Source organism: Ornithorhynchus anatinus, unplaced genomic scaffold (genome assembly GCF_004115215.2).
Source record: "Ornithorhynchus anatinus isolate Pmale09 unplaced genomic scaffold, mOrnAna1.pri.v4 scaffold_264_arrow_ctg1, whole genome shotgun sequence".
Classification (NCBI taxonomy): Eukaryota; Metazoa; Chordata; class Mammalia; order Monotremata; family Ornithorhynchidae; genus Ornithorhynchus; species Ornithorhynchus anatinus.
In genome coordinates, this window is record NW_024396743.1 from 2,682,854 (window position 1) to 2,706,644 (window position 23,791).

At 54.3% G+C, this 23,791-nt stretch overlaps 1 protein-coding gene across 1 annotated transcript in view; it reads left to right on the forward strand.

Annotated features, from left to right (window-relative positions):
• The window catches only part of RNF213 (ring finger protein 213), an 83,684-nt gene that overhangs the window by 11,224 nt on the left and 48,669 nt on the right, over nt 1–23,791 (forward strand). The window contains 21 exon segments of the mRNA XM_029056803.2: nt 1,164–1,838; nt 2,031–2,215; nt 3,089–3,247; nt 4,232–4,428; nt 6,435–6,718; nt 6,874–7,142; nt 8,108–8,296; nt 9,216–9,414; nt 9,889–9,944; nt 10,439–10,580; nt 12,824–12,991; nt 13,618–13,716; nt 14,175–14,291; nt 15,165–15,345; nt 17,134–17,307; nt 18,615–18,761; nt 19,857–20,443; nt 21,035–21,200; nt 21,951–22,168; nt 23,007–23,147; nt 23,493–23,654. Coding sequence (XP_028912636.1) covers nt 1,164–1,838; nt 2,031–2,215; nt 3,089–3,247; nt 4,232–4,428; nt 6,435–6,718; nt 6,874–7,142; nt 8,108–8,296; nt 9,216–9,414; nt 9,889–9,944; nt 10,439–10,580; nt 12,824–12,991; nt 13,618–13,716; nt 14,175–14,291; nt 15,165–15,345; nt 17,134–17,307; nt 18,615–18,761; nt 19,857–20,443; nt 21,035–21,200; nt 21,951–22,168; nt 23,007–23,147; nt 23,493–23,654 — 4,515 coding nt within the window.

Here is a 23,791-nt window from a genome sequence, read left to right on the forward strand (position 1 = left end):
CATAACAGTATTTTGCAAACGGAGACTCGCCCCGCATCCCTTTATTCTCTGCCTCTCCAAATTCTCATCTTCCAGTTTTCAGCCTCATCACTTTCACTTCCTCTCGGATGGGGCAACTGGATGTCGGCCCGTGGAAGCGGGGAGGGTGTAGGCGGTGGCTAGGTCGAATCCCCTTTTATGTCTGCCTCTCGTAGGCTGTAAATTCCTTTCATTCATTCAATCGTATTTCTCGAGCGCTTACTGTGCTTAGCATTTGGGAAAGTACAATGCAACGATAAACGGTGACATTCCCTGTCCAAAGCAAGCTCACCGTCTAGACAGACATTAATATAAGTAAACAGAATTACAGATATGGACGTAAGTGCTTTGGGGATGGGATGGGGAAAGGTCAAAGGGAGCAAGTCAGGGTGAAGCAGAAGGAAGTGGGAGATGAGGAAAAGTGGGGCTGAGTCTGGGAAGAGGCCGTCACTGGGCAGGGATTGTCTCTATCTGTTGCCGAATTGTACGCTCCGAGTGCTTAGTACAGTGCTCTGCACATAGTAAGCGCTCAATAAATCCTATTGAATGAATGAAGCCCTCTTGGTGGAGATGGGTCTTCTTGTGAGCAGGGATCGCATCTACCAATGCTGTTAAATTGGACTCCTCCAAGCACTCAGAACAGAGCTGAGCACGCAGTAGGAGCTCAATAAATCCACCGTCGACTGAAGGAATGTATTATATTGGACCCTCCCAAGCGCTTAATACAGTATTCGGCACCCTTACGTAAGCGCTCAGTAAATACTGTTGATGGAGTAAACGTTAAGAAACAGAGAGGTGCCTGAAGGGTTTGGGTTTTTTTTAATGGTATTTGTTAAACGCTTACTCTATGCCAGCCACTGCTCTGAGCGCTGGGGTAGGTACAAGGTAATCAGAATAGACACAGTCCTTGTCCCAAATGGGGCTCACGGTCCTAGTCCCCATTTTCCAGATGAGGGAACTGAGGCCCAGAGAAGTGAAGTGACTTGCCGGAGGCCACACGGTCGACAAGAGGCGGAGCCGGGACTAGAACCCAGGTCCTTCTGACTCTCAGGCCCGTCTACTAGGCCACGCTGCTCGAGGTGAAATGCAAACAGTATCCAGTCGGTGAGCGAGACGTGCGGAAAACTTTCCTCTTTCCATTCTAGAGCAAGAAGAAGAAGAGGACTCGAACTAAGAAAAAGAACAAGAATCCCTCTGATTCTGCCGAGCCCAATTCACCATCCCTGTCCAGTTCGGAACCATCAAGTCTGAGTTCCCTTTCCAGCTTGGGGGTCCTGGATGCTCAAGGCGCTCCCCAAGACGGTCCGGCTCCCGAGAACGGGTCGACCCCCCCGGCTCCCCAGGTTTCTGCCGGAAGCGACGGGGACCAGGCCACGGGGGACCGGATCCCGGAGCCCTCGGAGCCGAAGAGCCGGCTCGAGGGGCCGGGTCCCAAAGAGAGAGAAGGGAATCAGGACGCCGCCGTTCCCTCGGGGCTCGCCGGCGTCGGAGGGGCCGGCGTGGGCAGGGAAGGAGGCGGGCCGGGGGGTCTGCTGGAGGAGGGTGCGCCCGCCGAGCAGACGAAAGAGACCGACGGAAACGGGGACCGGGGCCGCTCCCGGGACCGAGGCCGGAAGGAGCGCGGCGCCTCCCCGACTCCCCGGGTCCCCGAGGCGACTCAGGAGGCCGGCTCCAAGCAGGCTTCCCCTCCGGCCAGAGCCGCCAGTCTTCCCCGCCGGGATCCGAACCCGAAGGGGCCTCCCCCCAAATCTAAGGGGGTCCCCCCCGAAGAAAAGAAATCCGAAGTTTCTAAACCGCAAGCCAGCGCCCCGGAGCCCAAGGCAAGTGGATGGGGTTGAGCCTGAGGTCTTCGAGGGTGGGATGCTCGTTCTCAGGATCCTTCGGGCCCGTCGCGGCAGCCGGTCATTCCTGGTCCCAGTGGGCACAGCGGTCCGCTAAAGCGGGATTCCGCCTCGTCACCCCCCAACCCCCACTCCCGGGTCTGTGATTCGGGATTCGTTTGCCCGTTCCAGGAAGCAGAGGCGAAGAGCAAGCCGGCTAAGACGGGGAAGGGATCGCTGGGGGAAGCCGAGAGCCCTGAAGCGACCAAGCCAGAGGGAGCGCCCAAGAACTACGCTGCGGCTGTGGCTTCGGGCAGTCAGAAGAGTGCCAAGGAGCAGCAGAACAAGAGAGCTAGCGAAAGCGCAGTGAAAATAAGGTACGGTGTAGAAGAAAGCAAATGTGGATGTTTTTCCGCAGCGTCGAGGATCGCGGCCTTTGGCCGGTCGACTACCGTTCTCAGACGGACTGGGTCCTGGGATTCTGTTACTAGTAATAACGTATCGGTGTGTAACTATATACCCTCATTTGTATTATTATTAATAATAGATGATTAGTAGTACATTATACAACATATACCATTCCTAATGTTGTCACGTATTCTTATTATTGCATTAATAATAATAATAATAAAAAAGTTGGTATATGTTAAGCGCTTACTATGTGCCAAGCACCGTTCTAAGTGCTGGGGTAGATACAAGATCATCAGGTTGTCTCACGTAGGGCTCACAGTCATGCACTATGTGCCAAGCACTGTACTAAGCGCCGGAGTAGCTATAGAAACATCAGCCTCACCTGGGGCTCATAGTCTAAGTAGGAGGGAGAACAGGGATCGAATCCCCATTTTGCGGATGAGGGAACTGAGGCCCGGAGAAGTGAAGTGACTTAGCAGATGAGTGGCAGAGCCAGGATTAGAACCCAAGGCTACTGACTGCCCGGGCCCGGGCTTTAAGGTCGCGCTGCTTCTCCCAACAGGGAGAGAAGATACGAACGGGTGCTTATTTTGATGGCTCGTGGGTTTAGGCAAACTTTAAGTGAATAAGACCCCTGTGCTTGTTCCCCGTTTTCCCCCGGAGAGGTTTTTATCCAGTCCTCCGTGATAAATATGCAAGTGCTCAGTAAGCGCTCAATAAATATCACTGATTGAATGAAAAAGCAGGGAGACGTCACCTGTGTTTTCAGTTCCAGCCTCCTAGTGGCAGGCGGGTGTTCATTTAATTTTTTAAAAAATGTTTTCTTCCTTTCGACGCAGACCGTTGAGTCCCGGCAGAGGGATCCAAGTCGTCTTTCATGCCATCATCTCGAGACATTTCAACTTCAACCTTCAGCAAGATAAAGTGTTCATCAGGGGAGGACGAGCCTTCGGGCCTGAGCAGTGGAAAGAAAATGTCTGTGAGCTGAACTGCGTCAAGTAAGCCATTTCGGTTCTCTCCCAGATGGGGTACTGGTTGTCTGACCAGTAGATTTCCAGATCACAATTTTTTTCTTTCTGTTGATGAGAGGCCATTATTTTTTTCCGTTCTTACTATGTGCCTGGCATCGTACTAAGCCCCAAGGTAGATACAAACCAGTCGCGTTGGACACAGTCCCTGTCCCACATAGGGCTCACAGTCTTCATCCCCATTTCACAGATGAGGGAACCGAAGCCCGGAGAAGTGAGGGAACTGAGGTCCAGAGAAGGAAGTGACTTGCCCAAGGCCACAGAGCAGACAAGTGGCCGAGCCCGGGTTTAGAACCCAGGTCCTTCTGACTGCAGGGCCCGGGCTCCGTCCCCTCGGCCACGCTGGTTCTCGTCGTTCTCTCCGAGCCGATAGGATGGGTGCTTTTCCAAAGTTCAAATGAAATCCTTTTGCACTTTGTTGGGCAGAGGAGTGCATTTAACAAGTGTATGTTTGGGGGTGAAAGTATCTTCCCAATTAAGAAAGAGGATGAAAAAAAGTGGTCTATAATATTCTAATATTTATGCACTTTTTATATCCTCCTTAACATTCGTGCACATAGATCTCCTCAGTGCATTAATCGTGGCCGCTCTAGTGGGAAATATTTGTATGTTTGTCTCTCCCCATTAGCCTGGAAACTCCTCGTGGGCAGGGAATATGGCACTTTTTTCCAGTTCTTTGTTAAGCGCTTACAATAACGATGATATTCGTTAAGCGCTTACTATGTGCCAACCACTGTTCTAAGCGCTGGGGTAGATACAAGGTAATCAGGTTGTCCCACGTGGGGCTCACGGTCTTCATCCCCATTTTACAGATGAGGTAAGCCGGTTGGGCACAGTCCTTTTCCCACGTGGGACTTTTAGCATTTATCTCCATTTTACAGATGAGGGAACTGAGGTACAGAGAAGAAAAACAAAGGAAAAACTGCCCCCCTCTGTCTCTCATTTCGTTTCCAGGGACTTGGGAGAACACGGGTTCCTCGTTGAGGGTTTTTGTACCATTTCCAAGGATAAGATGAATCAGAGTATCCCGTACAAATATTTCTTGGTCTGCGGCGAAGCCTCAGAATACGAATTCATCTACAAAAGGAAGGAGTCGTCAGAACACATAAATCGCTGTTTGTTCATCAAACAGTCATTGGTCACTGCAGGAGGTAAGTTAGGAGCTACAACGGTATTGCTGAAAAAGGCTTCGGCTAAGATAAAGTGCCTACGTTCATTCATTCATTCAATAGGATTTATCGAGTGCTCACTATGTGCAGAGCACTGTACTAAGCGCTTGGAATGGACACTTTGGCAACGGATAGAGACGATCCCTGCCCAGTGACGGGCTCACAGTCTAATCGGGGGAGACCTACATTATTAATGGAAAGAGCCCGGGCCCGGGAGTCGGATGGGCTGGGTTCCGTTTCCGACTCCGCCACGTTCCTGCGGAGTGACCTTGGGCGGTCCGCTTCACTTCTCTGGGCCTCAGTCTCCTCGTCCGCAGAATGGGGGTTGAATACCTGGTCTCCCTCCTTACTGTGAGCCCCGTTCATTCAGTCGTATTTATCGAGCGCTCACTGTGTGCCGAGCGCTGTACTAAGCGCTTGGAAAGTACAAGTCAGCAATAGAGACCGTCCCTGCCCACACCGGGCTTACAGTCTAGAAGCGGCTCTCTCGCCCCAGGAGGGACATGGATGGACTGCATCCCTCACTTCTCGTATCTTTTATCTACCCCAGAGCTCAGTATGGTGCCTGGCACATAGTAAGCGCTTGACAAGTACCGTATTTTAAAAAAAAAAAAAAAGGGGGGCAGTCGGAAAAGAGACCGCTTTTCTCCAGGAATTAATTTTTGGCACCTGCCTCCTCCGCTAGGTTGTAAGCGTCTCGAGGGCAGGATTCGTGTCTACTAATTCCGTCGTTCTCTCCCAAGCACTGTGTCCACGGCTCGGACCACAGGCGTTCTAAAAGTGCTCTTGATTGACTTACTGCCACCTCCCCTATCCCTCACCCCCAGCTACCACTTGGAATTTGGCCTCAATTACGCTCACTGACGCTCACCCGTAAAACCTCCGCACCTGGCGACTTGGGTATTTAGTCACTTCTTAATCGCTCACTCTCTCCTGTCTGTAAATTCTCTTCTCCTTCTAGATCCGCTAGATTGAGAACCCTCCCGACTGTCCTCTCCCAAGCGCTCGGTGCAGTGTGCCGCACACAGTAAGCGCTCAGTAAAGACCACTGATGGAAGGACTTTATGTCTGTCTCCCCCATTCGGCTGTTGGCTCCTCGAGGGCAGGGATCGTATCCGCTATCCGTTGTACTTTCCCAAATGTTCAGTACGTGGCCTGAATTCGGTAAGGCTCAATAAATCCCACTGATCGAGTGATGGACGGATCGGTGGTCAAGCGACCGAGAGTAAACTGCAGCCTTTTTATTGGACAGATAAAGTGAGCTGAACAGTAAGCTGCTCCTGGGCAGAGTACCCACTCGCTCTGTACCCTTCCAAGCGCTTAGAACGGTGCTCTGCACGCAGGAAGCGCTCAAAAAATACCATTGATCGTCTGAGCTCACCCGCTGCACCAGCGGTGGGCTGAAGAAGGGTCAACCTTCAGCCGCCTGTCAGCCGTCGATAGTCCGTCTTTCCGAAACATAAAATCATAACGGAGGTGGTGTCTCTTAAGCGCTTGCCGTCGTTCAGTCGATCAGACGATTAAGAGGTCCACAGCCGAGTTCCTCGTTGACGCACAGGGGAGACAAACTGCACAGGTTCCTCACGGATACTGGAGGGAGGGTTAGCGGTGGAGCGGGAAAAGTTGGCTAGGGAGTACGTTCCTCAAAATTAGAACGCGGGTTAGGGAGGTTGGAGACTGAATTCTGGACTTGATCGATCCCAGATAAAAATCTTGGAGGTGGTATTTAAGCCCAGTAGCCGGCACCGGGGTAGCTACGAAATCATCAGCCTCAGCTGGGGCCCACAGTCTAAGTAAGAGGGAGAACGGGGATTGAATCCCCATTTTGCCGACGAGGGAACCGAGGCCCAGGGGAGTGAAGCGACTTGTCCAAAGTCACACGGCGGGAAAGGTCCTCGGACTCCCGGGCCTGGACATTTTCCGCTAGGCCATGCCAGGTTGGCCAGGCCAATCGGATCTCACCCTTAAATTGTCTTTTTAATTTCTAGAATGGCACCAATATGATGACATAGTTTGCCAGAAGCCTGCAGAAAGCCTGTTTAAGAAGTTGAAGAATCTGTTCTCAGATGAAAAAAAAAATGTGATTAAAGGGAAGCAAATTGCAGGGGAAATTATGCTAGACAATATCTTCAGCCTCCTCAGATCCTGGAGCCCTAAGAATGTGGAGAGTTTATTCAGCCAGTTTTCTCAATTCTTCTTTGTGGCGGAGAAGCCCATGGTCTTCGAAGCAGAGGCGAATCATTGGAGCGATCTTGGATTCGGAGAGAAGGAGGTAAGCCGACCGATATCGGCTTCGTATCATCACTGTTTTCGGAGCGCTGTGAAACGGAAGGTTTTTCCAGCGACAGGACCCCCTCGAGTCTTCGAGTGCCCGGTCGCTGTCCGTCGAACCCCTCTCCCTCTTGTCTTCCTCCCGCCCCGGCTTAGGTGAAGGCGCTGATGTGGACCTATCTGAAAAAACTGATCTCACCCTTTTTGGAGAAGAACGCCACCGGCTCTCTGCCCGACACCCTTCCGGTGAAGAGTAAATTGCGGACGGGACTGATCGTCCTCAACCTAGTCAAAGAGTTCAAGCTTCCGTATGGCAAAGACGATATGCCCATGCTCTGCAGCCTCCTCTGCCTCGACTCTATGTCCGAAGACGCCTTGCAACGAGAACTGACACTCGCCAGGGAGGGGTTTGCAATGATTCCCAGGTATGGGCCCTCGGAGATTGGGGAGGGCGGTTGAAAATATAGGAGGGTGTCGGGCGGATGACCCTCCGATCGGTGGTATTTATTGAGCGCTCTGTGTGTAGAGCACTGGACTGAGCGCTTGGGAGAGGTCCTTATGACGGTATAACAGAGTTGGTAGACACGCTCCCTGCCCACAACGAGGTTACGGTCTAGAAGATGAAGGATGATCATTCAAACAATGGTATTTATGGAGCGCTCACTGTGTGCGGAGCACTGGACTAAATGCTTGGGAGAGGACACTGTGGCTTGATATAATCCCAGTCCGCGGGAACCTGTGGTGTAGCGGGGGAGACAGTCGTCGTATATTCCATAAATAGTGCAAAGGAATTTATTGAGCTTCTGTTGTAGGCAGAGCATCGGGCAAAGGGCTTGGGAGGGACCAATAAGATGATGATGATGATGATTATTCTTAATAATAATAACTGGAGTATTTAAACGCTTACTGTGTGCCAAGCACTGCACTAAATGTTGGGTGCAGCTATAAGATCATCAGGTCCCACGTGGGGCTCACAGTCTAAGCAGGAGGGAGCGCAGGGCTCGAATCCCCATTTTGCGGATGAGGGAACTGTGCCTCAGTGACCTCATCTGGAAAATGGGGATGAACAGTGTGAGCCCCGTGTGGGACGGGGACTGTGTCCAACCTGATTAATTTATATCTACCTCAGCGTTTAGAAACGCTATGAGCTTGTTGTGGGCAGGGAATGTGTCTGTTGTTGTATTGTCTTCTCCCAAGCACTTAGAGCAGTGCTCTGCACCCAGTAAGCGCTCAGTAAATACAGTTGAGTGAATGAATGGCACATGGTAAGCGCTCAACAAGTACCATAGTTGTTAAGCAGCTTCTCCCCTCCCCTGGATCCCCTTCCTTAATAATAGGTCGGTCTATTTGCCACCATCAATTTTTGGTCTCTCTCTCTCTCTCTCTCTAGAACGAAAGGAGTCTTGAAGGAATTCTGCACGGAATGCATCAGCAAGGAAGTCAGTCACTGGGTGTGGATCCTCCCCGTCTTCCACATCTTTTCGGAGCCCTTCCCCGGAGACCAGCTCCTTCCGCAACAGCCCGAGGAGTCGTGGGCGGGCCTGGACGGCCTCCGCTACAGCAGGTCTTCGGGGAAGAAGTGAGCCATCCCCGTTATTCCCTCCCGCTCGGCCCGAGCCAGCATCCGGGAGCTTCCAGTGGCGGAAAATCCTTACCTGGCTTGGGGGACTTTCACCGATGGATTTTGGGGGGGGGGGCGGTTTATGGCAGTTGAATCCCTGTTTTACAGAAGGAGGAAGCCGAGGTCCAGAGAATCAATCAACCAGTGGTATTTATTGAACACTTACTGTGTGCAGAGCACTGTACTAAGCGCTTGGAAGGCACTACGAAACAGGATTAAGAGAAATGAAGTGACTTGTAGGATTGGTTTTTTTTTCCCCAATGTTATCTAATCGCTTACTGTGTGCCAGCCACCGTACTAAGCACTGGGGTAGATAGAAGCTAATCAGTTTGGACCCAGTCCCTGTCCCTCATGGGCCTCCCGGTCTGAATCTCCATTTTACAGATGAGGGAACTGAGGTCACACAGCAGCCAAGCGGCAGAGGTGCGATTAGAACCCAGGCCCTTCTGACTCCCGGGCCCGGGCTCTAACCACTACGCCGTCCTGCTTCTCACTGGTTTTCCAGGCGGGTACTCAACCCATAGCTGCTCTTTCCCTCCTCTGTCTGCTCGGCCCCCGTCCCGACCCTCTGACCTGGCGTCTCCACCTTAAGCTGCCCCGGGCTTAGTGGCAAGAGCCCTGGCTTGGGAGTCGGAGGTCGTGGGTTCTAATTCCAGCTCCGCCACTAGTCTGCCGTGTGACCCCGGGCAAGCCACTTAACTTCTCTGGGCCTCAGTTACCTCATCTGGAAAATGGGGATTAAGACCGCGAGCCCCACGTATCTACCCCAGCGCTTAAAAGAGTGCTGGGCACATAGAGCTTCACAGATACCATCGTTTTTATTATTATTGTTGTTCTCACGCTCCCCTTTAAAGCCTCGTTCTTTCCGGTGCTTCAGGAACGAAGTGCAGCAGCTCATGAAGAAGAAAAAGCATCTGCTGAAAGCAGACAAGCGGCTGTTCCGATCTTGGTTCTGCTTGCTGCCTCAGGAAAGCTTGGCCGATTATATGACCGAGTTTCCGGCCAACCTCCGCGACTGCCTCGTGGGAACTTGGTATCGGCTCCAGAAAGTGACCGTCTCTTACACGAATCGGGAGGTTTGTCAGTCACCGAATCAGTCCGTGGTATTTATTGAGGGCTTACCGTGTGCAGAGCACTGGACTAAGCGCTTGGGAGAGTCCATTATAACAGAGTTGGTAGACACAGTCCCTGCCCACAAGGAGCTGACAGGCTCGAACGGAAACCTGTGACTGACCAGCAGCTTGCGGAGTTAAATACTTGAATTCTGTCCGTTTAGCGCAGAGGTTTTGAGGATGAAGTAGACACTATCTTGTTACTTCTGGCTGAGGAAGAAGGGCGGTGCTTTTAATTGATCCTGACCCAAGGCACATCTGGCAGCCTCCCCTTTAGACATCCAGCACAAGAGAAAAAAAAAATTTACACACGTCAGCTTGCCGTCCCTATAATCTGATGGATAGTTTCCTGTATTTTGATGGATTTCCCCGTAGACGTATAAAGCCAATGGATTCCTGTTTTCACCTTTTCCTCTTGTTTTCTTTTTGCTCCTCCAGGACATCAGAGATATTCTGATGAAGCTGCTGGACATCATGGACAATAATCAAGACAGGTAAATGACATAAAGAGAGAATCTTCTTTAGAAGCAATCTAGGCTGTAAGCTCATTGCGGGCAGGGAATGTGTTTGTTGTTCTGTTGGACTCTCCCAAGCGCTTAGTACAGTGCTCTGCTCACAGTAAGCGCCCAGAGGAGATCGAATGAAAGCAGTCGGTGGTATTTATCGAGCCGCTGCTGTGTGCGGACCACCGGACTGAGCACTGGGGAGCCTGCAGTACAGTTGGTAGACGTGTCTTCCCTGCGCACAGTAATGAGCTTACAGCCTAGATTGCTTATTATTATTATTTTTATTGAGGGCTTACAGAGTGCAGAGCGCCGGACTAAGCCCTCGGGGGAGTCCAGAACAGGGTCTCCGGACATGTTCCTTGCCGACAACGTGGCCCCATTGATTTCCACCCCCACCCCCCCCCGAATGCCGGTGCTGTGTGTGAAAAACGATGCCGTAGAAACAGTTTTCCTCCTCTTTTTGTGTGTGTGTGTGTGTGTAGTAGTGTCCTTCAGGAGGACTTGCTCACGTGCCTAAAACTCCACAAGGCTGTCTGCAGAGCCATGGAAAAATTTCGCTGGCACGAGTTGCCCGCCCTATCTGCCGAGCTCGTAGCCAGAGCTACGGCGGCTGCCCCGTCGGTGGTGAGTAATAGTCACAGAATACACTGCCTCATTTTCGGTTTCCCTGTGGGTCGGTAAAGGCCTTAATGTCCTGAATACGCTCCTTTTTTTAAAACGGTATCCGTTAAGCGCTTACTATGGGCCACGCGCTGTTCTGAGAATCGGGGTAGATTCAAGGTGATTAGGTTGGACGCAGTCCAGAAGCTGAGTGGCCTAGTGAGAAGCAGGGTGGTCTGGTGGATAGAGCAAGGGCCTGGGGGTCAGAGGGACCGGGGTTCTAATCTCGGCCCCGCCGCTTGTCTGCTGGGTGACCTTGGGCCTCAGTTCCCTCATCTGTAAAAAGGGGTGAAGACTGTGAGCCCGGTGTCGGTTAGGGACTGGTCCTACCCTAACGTCTCGCATCTACCCCGGCACTTAGAACAGTGCCCTGGCACGTATTGAGTGCTTAAAAATACCATTAGTATCATTATTATTGTTATTATCATCGTTCCTGTCCCACAAGGGGTTCACATTCTTCATCCCCATTTTCCAGATGAGGTAACTGAGGCCCAGAGAAGTTAAGTGACTTGCCCAAGCTCACCCAGCGGTCAGGGGGCAGAGCCGGGATGAGAACCCGGGTCCCGATTCTCAGACCCGAGCTCTTTCCACCAGGCCACGCTGCTGTTTTATCATAAGAATCGCAGTTCATCATAATCTCAACTGTAAATATCTTCATCACCCTATTTATTTTGTTTATTTTGTTTAATGAGATGTACATCACCCTGATTCTATTTATTTGCTATTGTTTTTATGAGCTGTTCTTCCCCTTGACTCTATTTATTGCCATTGTTCATGTTTGCCCGTCTCCCCCCCCGATTAGACTTTTAGCCCGTCAGAGAGCAGGGACCGTCTCTATCTGTTGCCGACTTGTACATTCCAAACGCTTAGTACAGTGCTCTGCCCATAGTAAGCGCTCAATAAATACTATTGAATGAATGAATGAATGATCACCATCAAAAATAGCCGACTCCCTCCAGCGCTTTTAAGTGTTGTACCAGGTGCTTGGGGACATACAAAGGGAAACCCACATAAAAGCAGCAACTTCCCATAAGGAAATCCGGATTCCAGGGAAGACGCACCACTGTGGGATTCACGCCTAAGCTCTAAAGCAGCGTGGCTCAGTGGAGTCAGAGGTCATGAGTTCAAATGCCGGCTCTGCCACTTGTCAGCTGTGTGACTGTGGGCGAGTCACTTCACTTCTCTGTGCCTCAGTGACCTCATCTGTCAAATGGGGATTAACTGTGAGCCTCACGTGGAACAACCTGATGACCCTGTATCTCCCCCAGCGCTCAGAACGGTGCTCGGCACATAGTAAGCGCTTAACAAATACCGACATTATTATTAAAGAAAACATTTCAGTAAGAGCTGCGGCATAAAAATCACTGAGAAGATGCTCTCGTACTGTGAATCCCATCCCGCCTTCCTCCTCAGCGCAGAAAGAATCCGCATTAGGGTGCTGAGGGGGTTGGGGGTGGGTCTCTCTGGGGGTCTCTGTCTCTCAAGTGGCTGGAGATTGTAGTGCATTCATTCAGCCGAATTTATTGAGCGCTTACCGTGTGCAGAGCACACTACTGAGCGCTCGGAAAGTACAGTTCCGCAATCAAGAGAGACCGTCCTTGCCCGCGCCGGGCGTACGGTAGTTCGGAGTGTCTTCCTACAGTTGAGGTTAAGTGTCGTACCTCAAATTCTGGGCTCGCCAACTATTTCAACTGGAATTTTCCCATCTTTCGCAGTGTAATCTAGTGGAAAGAGCCCGGGCCTGGCAGTCAGGGGACCTGGGTTTTAATCCTGGCTCCACCCCCATCTGCTGTGTGATCTGGGGCAAGTCACCTAACTTTTCTGTGCCCCCACTCCATCATCTGCGACATGGGGGATTCAATACCTGTTCTCCCTCCTACCTAGCACTTTAGTACAGAGCGTGGCGTTTAGTCTGAGAACCCTACGTGGGACGTGGACCGCGTCCAACCTGATTAGCTCGGATCTCCCCCACCGCTTAATACACTAGCCGGAACATTTAACAAAGAGCATTAAAAATGTAAATAGTAAGTGCTTAACCAACACCGTTATCATCGTTGTTATTATCATTATTGTTGTTCTTCCTTTCCCAGTCTTTGCAAGTAATTCAAGAGAACTCAAAGGTGGTTTGGGTTTTTTTGGTGTGTGTGCGTGCGAGAGAGAGAGAATGTGGGCATAGTAAATGTTCAAACCTCTCTTTCTGATAACAGGAACCTGGAGAAGTCTTGGAAAATGAACCCAGGAAGCTTAATTCAGTGAAAGAAATATTCCTCGAATGCCTCACCGACACCCTGAAATGGTTCCGGCAGTGTTCGGCGGCCTGCCCGCGTTTGCAGTTCCGTTACTTGATCTCAGACGATTTTAAGGAGGAACTTGAGGTATCTGTTCCCAAACGATGTCACCAAGCCCAATCTCCTAGTACTTCTTCCAGTCGCCTCTCTCTATTGTGGTGTTGTCCTCTCCCGAGCGCTTAGTTGAGAAGCAGCGTGGCTCAGTGGAAAGAGCACGGATTTTGGAGTCAGAGGTCATGAGTTCGAATCCCAGCTCTGCCACTTGTCAGCTGGGTGACTGTGGGCGAGTCACTTCACTTCTCTGTGCCTCGGTTACCTCATCTGTAAAATGGGGATTAAGACGGTGAGCCCCACGTGGGACATCCTGATTCCCCTGTGTCTACCCCAGCGCTTAGAACCGTGCTCGGCACGTAGTAGGCGCTTAACGAATACCAACGGTAGTAGTAGTAGTAGTACGGTGCGCTGCACACAATAAGCGCTCAGTAAATAAAGTGGAATGAATGAAAGTCCAGCGGAGGTGGAAAACATCCGTGATCTCTTGCCCTCGGGTAGCTCGCGGTCTAACGCTGCCCGGGCCCTCGGACCCTTTCGTCTCAGCGGCCGTGCGGTGCTCTGCACGCGGCAAGCGCTCGGCGGATACCATCGAATGAACGGACGTCTCCGGCGGAACGTTGAACGCTCTCTGACGATTTCGTTCTTGGGTTTGTTCTCAGGCCTGTAACCGGTTCGTGAGCATAAGCTTTGCCACGGAGGACCTCACGGAGGAGTGGAAGAGATCTCTGCTCGGCATTATAGAAGAAAGAATCAAACAGGTGCCCGGGGTGTTAGCGTCTCGGGGACGGCACGGGCGACGGTGAGATGAACCCCCCGACGGTCCTTCCCGCGGCGGCTTACGGGGCCCGCCGGGTGAAGGTCTCTTGTTGCCTCTCCGAGGTCAAGTCCACAGGACAGAGCTGCCCCTCGCGCCTTTAGACGGCACGGCCTAGGGGATGGAACCCGGGCCCGGGAGTCGGAGAGTCCCGGGTTCTAATCCCGGCTCCGCCACTCGTCTGCTGGGTGTCCCCGAGCGAGCCACTTTGCTTCTCTGGGCCTCGGATCCCTCATCTGGCAAATGGGGAACGAGACCGTGAGCCCCACGTAGGCCAGGGACCAGGTCCGACCCGATCTCTTTGTATCCACCCCGGCGCCTGGCACATAGTAGGCGTTTAACAAATGCCGTAACGGTTACGATTATCATTATTATGACCTGTGAAGTGTTCCTTTCTGGCAGGAAGCCCCAGTGGAGCAGATCAAGGCCTACTGTCACACGGATTTTCAGGACATGGACGCCTGCATCAGCAAGTGCTTCGAGACCTGCGCCATTGAAGCCGTGAGCTCGGCCTGCCAGGTGACGCGGGGAAAACGAGCTCCGGGGTGGTGCTCTCCGGCCGGGGGAGGGAGGAGGCCGTGCCTTCCCCTCCTCCCTCCTCACCCCCTCCCCACCACCCCTCTCTCTTCTCCGTGTGCCCTTGGGCGAGTCGCTTAACCTCCCCGGGCCTCAGGGACCTCATCTCTAAAATGGGGATTGAGACTGTGAGCCCCATGTGGGACCTGGACAGCGTCCAACCCGACGTACTTCATCATCTTGTTTATTTAAAAAACACCCAAAACCCCAAAGTGGGCGAGGCTGATGTAACGTAGGTGGACTGAGATTAAGGAGTCCAGTTTCTCACCCCCAACAACCCTGTCTCCCGCCACCCATCCCTATCCTCTCGTGATTCCTCATTTAAAAAAAAAAAAAAAGCCCAAACCTGAAAGTGGGCCGAGCCGATATAATGGGACGATGAGGTCGAGTTTCTTTTTCCCCCTGCTCCCTTCACCCCACCCTCCCCGCCACCCATCTCTCTCCTCTTAGAACAGTGCTTGGCACACGGTAAGCGCTTAACGAACGCCATCGTTATTATTTTCATTCTCCCGTCGAATCCCGGCTCCTCCGCTTGCCTGCCGTGTATCCTTGGGCAAGCCGCTCAACTTCGCCGTGCCTCGGCGACCTCATCTCTAAAATGGGGATGGAGACCTTGAGCCCCACGTGGGACGAGGGACTGCGTCCGCCCGATTTGCTTGTGTCCACCCCCAGCGCCGAGTCCGGTGCCTGGCGCATTCGGTCCCCTCCAGCGCTTACTGTACGCAGGGCGCCGCGCTAAGCGCTTGGGAGGGTACGGTATAGTAAGCGCTCAACAATTACCACAGTTGATGATGATTGTTTCCGCCCCGCCCGTAGTCTCGGACCAACATCCTGGACATGGTCGGTTCGAGCAACCTGGGGAGGTTCGGCTCCCTGGTGTCGGAGGTGATCACCAAGTCGTGGCCGAGGCGGGATGGGAAAGAGGCGGACGACTTGGAGGAGGTTTTAGAGCACCTGCTGACCTGGCCCGATACCAAACACCTCTTCAACTTGTACGGTAAGGAAGGGCCGGCAGTCGGTCGGTCAATCCGTCCGTCCGCCTGGTGGGCGGAGCTCAGGCCCCGGAGCCGAGAGGACCTGGGTTTTAATCCCGGCCCTGCCAATAATAATAATGTTGGTATTTGTTAAGCGCTTACTACGTGCCGAGCACTGTTCTAAGCGCTGGGGGAGATACAGGGGGATCGGGTCGTCCCACGTGAGGCTCACGGTTAATCCCCATTTTACAGATGAGGTAACTGAGGCCCAGAGAAGTGAAGTGACTCGCCCACGGCCACGCAGCTGACGAGCGGCAGAGCCGGGAGTCGAACTCATGACCTCTGACTCCGAAGCCCAGGCTCTTTCCACTGAGCCACGCTGCTTCCCCAAGTTCCTTGCTGTGTTGTGACCTTGGGCAACTCGCTTCCCTCCCCCGGGCCTCGGTCTCGTCCGCTGTAAAATGGGGGGGTCCGTTCTCCCTCCTGCTTAGACCGAGCCCCGGGCGGGACGGGGGCCGTTTCTGACTTGATTAACTTGTGGCCATCCCAACGCTTAGAACGGAGGAGTGCGGCTTAGTGGTAGAGCACGGGCCTGGGGTCGGAGAGTCGTGGCTTCTAATCCTGGGTCCCCTCACTTGTCCGCCGCGTGACCTTGGGCCAGACGCTTCGCTGGGCCTCAGTTCCCTCATCTGGAAAATGGGGATTGAGACAGGGAGCCCCACGTGGGTCAGGGACTGGGTCCAACCTGATCTGCCCGGATCCACCCCAGCGCTTAGTACAGTGCCTGGCACACGGTAGGCGCTAAACCAATACCTCAATTAGTATTATTGTTACTTAGAGTGTTCGACACACTAAGCGCTTAATGAATACCATTAACAAAGTGGTGTGGGACGGGGGACCGTGACCGGTCTGATGGAATCGTAATCTACACGGCTCCTCGCTCAGTGATGGGCACGTAGTGAACGCTTAGCGTTACCACTGTTATTATAATTATTGCTACATTGTGAGCTCCTTGAGGGTCAGGGATGATGATTATGGTATTAATCAGGCGCTTACTCTGTGTCAAGCAATCGATTGATTGTACCGAGCCCTTTTTTATGGTATTTAGTAAACGCTTATGATGGGTCAGTCACTCTTCTAAGCACTGGGGTAGGTACAAATGAATTAGATCGGACCCGGTCCCGGTCCCGTGTGGCGCTCGCAATCTAAGAGGTTACGGTGACAGGTATTAAATGTCCATTTGACAGTTGAGGAAACCGAGGCCCAGAGAGGCAGAGTGACCTGTCCGAGGTCTCCCGCGGAGAAGCGGCAGCGCGGGGATCAGAACCCAGGGGATTGATTTTGTAATAATAATAATAATTATGGTATCTGTTAAGCGCTTACTGTGTGCTGAGCACTGTTCGAAGTGCTGGGGGTAGATACAGGGTAATCAGATTGTCCCCCAAGGGCCTCATATTTTTAATCCCCATTTTTAGAGATGAGGTAGCTGAGGCACAGAGAAGTTAAGTGACTTGCCCAAGGTCACAGAGCAGACAGGTGGCGGAGCCGGGATTAGAACCCATGACCTCTGACTCCCAAGCCCGGGCTCTTGCCACTAGCTGCTTAGTACGGCTGCTGCTATAAAAAAAAGGGTGGGGGCGGAGGGAGAGGACAGAGCCCGTTCCCCACGGGGAGGGACCGAACTTGGTTCCTCCTTCGGCTGGATGTGGGATGGAAGGAGGGGCCCCCTCGGTTCCCCCGGTTCGTAGCGAGAGGGGAAAGTTCCGCTTCGGTTTCTGCGAGGGAAAAGAAAAATGCAATTTCTCGGGCAGGAACCAACCAGCAGATCCTGGAGAAGATTTCCGGGGACGCCAAGAAGCTGTTGGCCATGGCCGACGAGGTGTTCGCGAAGGTGATGGACGACCTCCTGAGTGGACAGATCCTGATCGGACGTCTGGAGCAGATCGCCAAGCACAAGAAAATATTTCAGGATATATGGGAACTGAGTGAGTAAGAAGATGGGATTCTTGGCCTAAGGGAAGAGCGGGTTATCATCGTTATTATTAATAATGGTATTTATTCATGATAATAATGTGTGGTGTCTGTTAAACACTTACCGTACGCCAGGCACCTCACGAAGCACTGGAGCGGATCCAAGCAGGTCGGGTTGGACACCATCCCCGTCCCACGTGGGGCTCCCGGCCTCAGGCCCATTTTAGAGATGCGGGAACCGAGGCAAAGAGAGGTGCAGCGACTTGCCCACGGTCACACCACAGACGAGTGGTGGAGCCGGGTGTAGAACCCATGACCTTCTGACTCCCAGGCCCGTCTTCTGTCCAGAACGCCAAGTGCTTACTGTGTGCCAGACACTGTACTAAGCACTGGGAAAGAGACAAGAGAGTCAGGTGGGGCTCACAGTCTAAGCGGGAGGGAGAGCAGGTGTTTTACCCCCATTTTGCAGATGAGGGAACCGAGGTGCGGAGAAGTGAAGCGACTTTCCGAGGTCACGCAGCAGACAGGTTTACACTGCACGGGTACTAACTTTTCAACTGCTAGTAAGAGATCAGTCAATCAGTGGTATTTATTGAGCGCTTCCTGTGTGCACTGTACTGAATGGACTGTGTCCAACCTTATTAGCTTGTATCTACTCCAGCGCTCAGTACGGTGCCTGGAACACAATAAGCGCTTAATAAATACCGTAATTATTACTGAAGAGTCGGTAGCGGTGGTCCCTGCCCCCGGCGAGCCGACAGTCGGAGGGGAACTCGGGAATCCTCCGCTGAGAAGTAAAGATCGACTGTCGTTTGAGAAGCCGCCTGGCCTGGCGGATAGAACCCGTGCCTGGCAGTCAGAGGAGCTGGGTTCTAATCCCGGCACCGCCATTTCTCCGCTGTGGGACCTTGGGGAAGTAACTTCACTTCTCTGGGCCTCATCTGTCAAATGGGGTGAAGACCGAGAGTCCCGTGAGGGACGAGGGACTGCGTCCAACCCGATCCGCTTATATCTACCCCGGCTCTCGGTACGGCGTCAGGTTAAGTAAGTGCCTGCCGTCATTATCATTATTATTAGTGAATTTGTTTCGGTCCCTGGAAGGTTGCCGTTCGGTAAGTTGATCCATCGGTGGTCTTGATCGAGTGCCTGCCGTGGGCAGCGTGCTGTACTGAGCGCTTGGGAAAGTTCGGTAAAATGGAGCTGAGAAACTCCCGCTCTTGCTAGGCGACAGCGTGTTCAGAGGAGGTCGGCGGAAGGGGTGCGGTCGAGGGAGAGCCGAGATGCGTCTCTCTGATCCTCTCTCGTATTTTTATCTTTTCAGAGCAAAAGAGTCTTTCCCCCCAGGAGAAGAAACATGATCTGAACAAAGTGTTGTCCCAGAGGGAGAATGAATTAAACTACGTGAAGCTCGAGAAAAGATACGTGGACTGTCTCCTGATGATGATTCAGGAAGTGGACGAGTTAAGAGGTAGTGATTCGGCGTGGCTCAGCGGCGAGAGCCCGGGCTTGGGAGGCAGAGGTCGTGGGTTCGAATCCCGGCTCCGCCACGTCAGCTGTGTGACTGTGGACAAGTCACTTCACTTCTCTGGCCCTCAGTTGCCTCATCTGTAAAATGGGGATTAAGACTGTGAGCTCACGTGGGGCAATCTGATGACCCTGTATCTACCCCAGCGCTCAGAACAGTGCTCTGCACTTAATAAGCGCTTAAGAAATACCAGCATTATTATTAATTCACACATTAAACCAAATGTTTAGCCTGGGAGCCAGGGGAGAGTTGGGGGTTAATAGTGGGTGTGTGTTTGTTTTGGGGGGGGGGGGGGGCTTCCTTCAGCAATCCCTTTCTGGGTTTTTTTTTTTAATTCCCAAAGCGAAAGAAGGAGCTGGTTGTGGGAAAGGAGGTGTGGAGGAATAAGTAATGCTGATAAATCAGTGTGGCCTAAAGGATAAAGCACAGCCCTGGGTTCTCATCCCTCCCTAATGTGTAACTTTGGGCAAGTCGCTCTACTTCTCTGGGCCTCGGTTTGCTCGGCCGCACAATGGGGATTCAGTATCTGTTCTCCGGCTTACTTAGGGTGAACCCTGTGTGGGTCAGGGACTCTGTCCAACCTGATTCATTTCTATCTACCCCAGTGCTTAGAATAGTATCTGACACGTAATGAACACTTAACAAATCCCATAAACGATGATGATGATAGTTGTGGGTCTTGTCAAGCCCTTACTATGTGCTCATCACTGTGCTCAGCCCTGGGTAGATACAATTCCATCACATCGGGCAGAGTCCCTGTCCCACCGGGGGCCCGCAGCGTAAGTAGCAAGGAGAACGGGTATCGAATCCCCATTTTGAGGTATCGGAGGCCCAGAGAAGCGAAGCGACTCACCCGGGGTCATACGGCGGACAGTTGACGGAACGGGGATTAAAACGCGGGTCCTCTGACAGCCAGGCCCGGGCTCTAACCCGTAGGCCACGCCGATCCTTCCCCAAATAGGGTATGATTTTGTCACTGGAGACTAACTTATGAATACTGATCCTTTTTTCTTTTTTTTTTTGACCTCTGGCTCCCAGTGGCTACTGGAGAGATCAAGAGGATCCATTTGGAAGACCTGCGAGGAAAGAGACTGCACGAGGCGGTGGAAGTGTCGTTGCCGGACTCTCCTCCCAAGGAAGAAAAGAAAACGCATTACAACCTGCACCGTGACGTCCTGAAAATGGCCCAAAAAATGGAGTCTTTAAAGGATAGCCACATCTTCCAGATGTGCTGGAAGCAAGGAGCCAGGAGCTTTGTGGAGAGCGAAGAGCCAGAAGACGAAACACTGGACTTAGAAGACATCTGCTTCGTGCTCTTCCACCCCTGCGTCGAAAGGTTTACCCGACTGTATAAGGACCTGAAGTCCGGAGACCTGACGCTGGCGGAGGTGGACGTCGTCTTCAGAGACTTCAACAACGAGTACGCGGCTCTCACCAGAGACCTCCACGTCATGCGCCAGTTGGACGGGAGCGACCGAGGGAACTGGATCGACCAGAGGGTCGGGCAGATCAAAGAGTACCACCAGCTGCACCTGGCTATCCATTCCGCCAAGGTCATCGCCAAGGTCAAAGACAACCTGGGCCTGACGGGCGACTTCGGCGTCCTGCAGACCCTGTTGAACTTCGTAAGTGCCCCCGGTCCGACCGGAAACCCGCGGGACCCGAGGTTTATGGCTTCGGGGGGCTTGATGGGAGAGCGGAGCGAGAAGCGCCGAGGCGTAGGGGAATAGAGCCCGGGCCCCATCGGAAGGTCACGGGTTCTGATCCCGGCTCCGCCGCCTGTCTGCCGGGTGACCTCGGCCGGGTCGCTTCGCTTCTCCGTGCCTCGGTTCCCTCATCTGTAAAATGACAATAATAGTAATAATGTTATCCGTTAAGCGCTTACTACGTGCGGAGCACCGGTCTAAGCGCTGGGGGAGACGCAGGGTCATCGGGTCGTCCCACGTGAGGCGCACGGTTAATCCCCGTTTTACAGACGAGGTCACTGAGGCCCAGAGAAGTGAAGCGACTCGCCCACAGTCACACAGCTGACAGGTGGCAGATCCGGGGTTCGCGTCTACCCCGGCGCTCGGGACAGTGCTTGGCGCGCGGTAAGCGCTTACCGGAACGCCATCGTCATTACCAACTTGGTTCTAGTGGACTCTCCCAAGCGCCGAGTCCAGTGCCGCGGACGCGGTGAGCGCGATCGATGGATCGATAAAGGGTTTGCCTCGTAGACCGAGGAGTTGCCGGCCTTCGGGAAGGAAAAGCTGGATCGTATCAACAAGCAGCTCATCCACGCCAAGCAGCTGCTGCAGGAGATCGACGAGGCCCGTCGCCAGGCCCTGGAGGAGGTCTCGCTGAGAAAGGACTTCATAAGATGGGTCCGAGAGGCTCTGGAAGGTAGGCCGGATGCGTTTTCTCATTCCACGGTATCCGTCGAGTGCTTTACGGACGTGCCGGGCGCCGTACTGAGCGCCGGGTAGATACGGGCTCATCGGGATGGACCCGGTCCGCTATCCCACGTGGGCTCACGGTCTTCATCCCCCTTTTAGAGATGAGGTAACCGAGGCCCAGAGAGGGGAAGTGACTTCATAACGACGATAGTGATGATGACGATTGTGGTATTAAGCACTTAACGGGTGCCGGGCACCGTTCTAAGCGCCGGGGTGGCTGTAAGATAAATCGGGTCCCACCTGGGGCGCTCGGTCTAAGTAGGAGGGAGAACGGGGATCGAATCCTCCTTTCGCAGATGAAGGAACCGAGGCATGGAAAAGCGCAGTTCAGTCGCAGAAGCGTATCCGTTGAGCGCCTACCGGGTGCCAAGCGCCGTACTAAGCGCTCGGGAGAGGAAAACCCAACGAGAAACTGACACATTCCTGCCCACCACGAGCTCACGGTCTAGCGCGGGGGGAGAGAGAGCGACTGGCAGTGACCCGCCCAAGTCCCGCAGCGGACAAGCGGCAGAGGGGGGATCAGAACCCGGGCCCCTCCGACTTCCGGGGCTCGAGGGGGATCGGGTCCCCCCATCCCCGTCGTCCTCGGCTCCCGCCGGGCCGGGAGGACCGGGGCTTGGGGGCGGGAGGGGGGTTTTCCGCCGCCGCGGCGGGAACGCGTTCGGGTCCTGACCCTCTTCCCCCCCCCCCCCCCAAGACATCAACGAACTGAAGGTGTTCGTGGACCTGGCGTCCATCTCGGCGGGGGAGAACGACATGGACGTGGACAGGGTGGCCTGCTTCCACGACGCCGTGCAGGGCTACGCCTGTCTGCTCTACAAGCTGGAGGCGGGGGCCGACTTCGACCGGTTCATGGACTGCCTGAAGGAGCTGTGGAAGGCCCTGGACAATGACCGGCACCTGCCCAAGAAGCTGGTGAGCCCCCTCGCCCGCCCTCGCCACCCCCCGACCCCGCGCCACCCCCGCCGGTGCGGACCCGGGCTTCTGGGGTCAGTGGTTTGCGCCGAGAGCCCGCTTGCGCGGGGAACCCCGGACGGAGCGCTTAGGAGGGGACGCCGCCGCAGAGTCGGGAGACGTGTCCCCCGCCCGCGACGAGCCGACGTCTCATCGGCGGGATCTATCGAGCGCTTACTGCGTGCGGAGCACCGGACTGAGCGTTTAGGGGAGGCCGCCGCCGCGGAGTCGGGAGACGCGCCCCTGCCCGCGACGAGCCGACGGTCTCTCATTTAATCGGTGGGATTTATCGAGCGCTTGCTGTGTGCAGAGCACTGGACTGAGCGCTTAGGAGAGGACGCCGCCACGGAGTCGGAAGACCTAATGATAACGTTGGTATCTGTTAAGCGCTTACTACGTGCAGAGCACCGTTGTAAGCGCCGGGGGAGAGACGGGGTCATCGGCTCGTCCCACGTGAGGCTCACGGTTAATCCCCGTCTTCCGGATGAGGGAACCGAGGCCCAGAGAAGTGAAGTGACTGGCCCACGGTCACACAGCTGACGAGCGGCAGAGCCGGGAGTCGAACCCATAACCTCCGACTCCCAAGCTCGGGTTCTTCCCACTGAGCCACGCCGCGATCGATCGGATTAACGACCTCTCTCGACTGCGAGCTCCCCGTGGGCAGGGAAGCCCGCCTCCCAGCCCCGTTGGGTCGTCCTCTCCCAGGCGCTTGACGCTCCGGCGCTCTGCGCCCGGTAAGCCCTCGGTGAACGGCACCGATGGGTCGCCTGACGGCCCGATCCTCCTCCCCTCCCCGCAGAGCGACTCCGCTCGGCACCTGGAGTGGCTGAAGACGGTGAAGGACAGTCACGGCTCGGTGGAACTGTCCTCCTTGTCGCTGGCGACCGCCATCAACGGCAGAGGAGTCTACGTCATCAAGGCCCCCGAGGAAGGCCAGGAGGTGAGAGATCCCGGGGTCCCGAGCCGGGGGTGGGAGCCCTCGGGCCCGGCCGGGCTCTCGGCGGTATTTTTTCAGCGCCGACTGTGTGCTGTGCCCTGTATTGAGCGCTGGGGGACGTAGAGGTCTGTCAGGTTGGACTCAGTCCCCGTCCCGCCCGGGGCTCCCGGTCTTAATCCCCATTTTCCGGACGAGGGACCGGAGGCCCGGAGAAGCGAAGTGACTCGCCCGTGGTCCCGCGGGCCGCGGCCGGGATCGAAATCCGATTCCCCCCCGGCCGTCTCCCTCCTCCCCGCTGCCGGGAGGCCCGGCGAAAGAACTCGTGAAAATCGTCCTCGCCTCTCCCAGCTGTCGCCGGACACCGTCCTGACTCTGACCCTTCCCGAGAGCCACGGTGACCGAGAGGTGCGTCGCTATTCCCTGGAGGAGCTGAAGGAGCTGCTGAATAAACTGATGCTCATGTCCGGCAAGGGAGACCAGAGCAACGTGGAGGTGGAGAGGTTTTCCGAGGTGAGCGCTCCCTGATGGGCTTCGGATAACGGTGGCGGCGTCGGGTAGGATGTACCCGGCGCCGTACTGAGCGCTGGGGGGGGGGGGGGGGGGGACGACACGGTCCCTGTCCTACGTGGGGCTCGGGTCTCGATCCC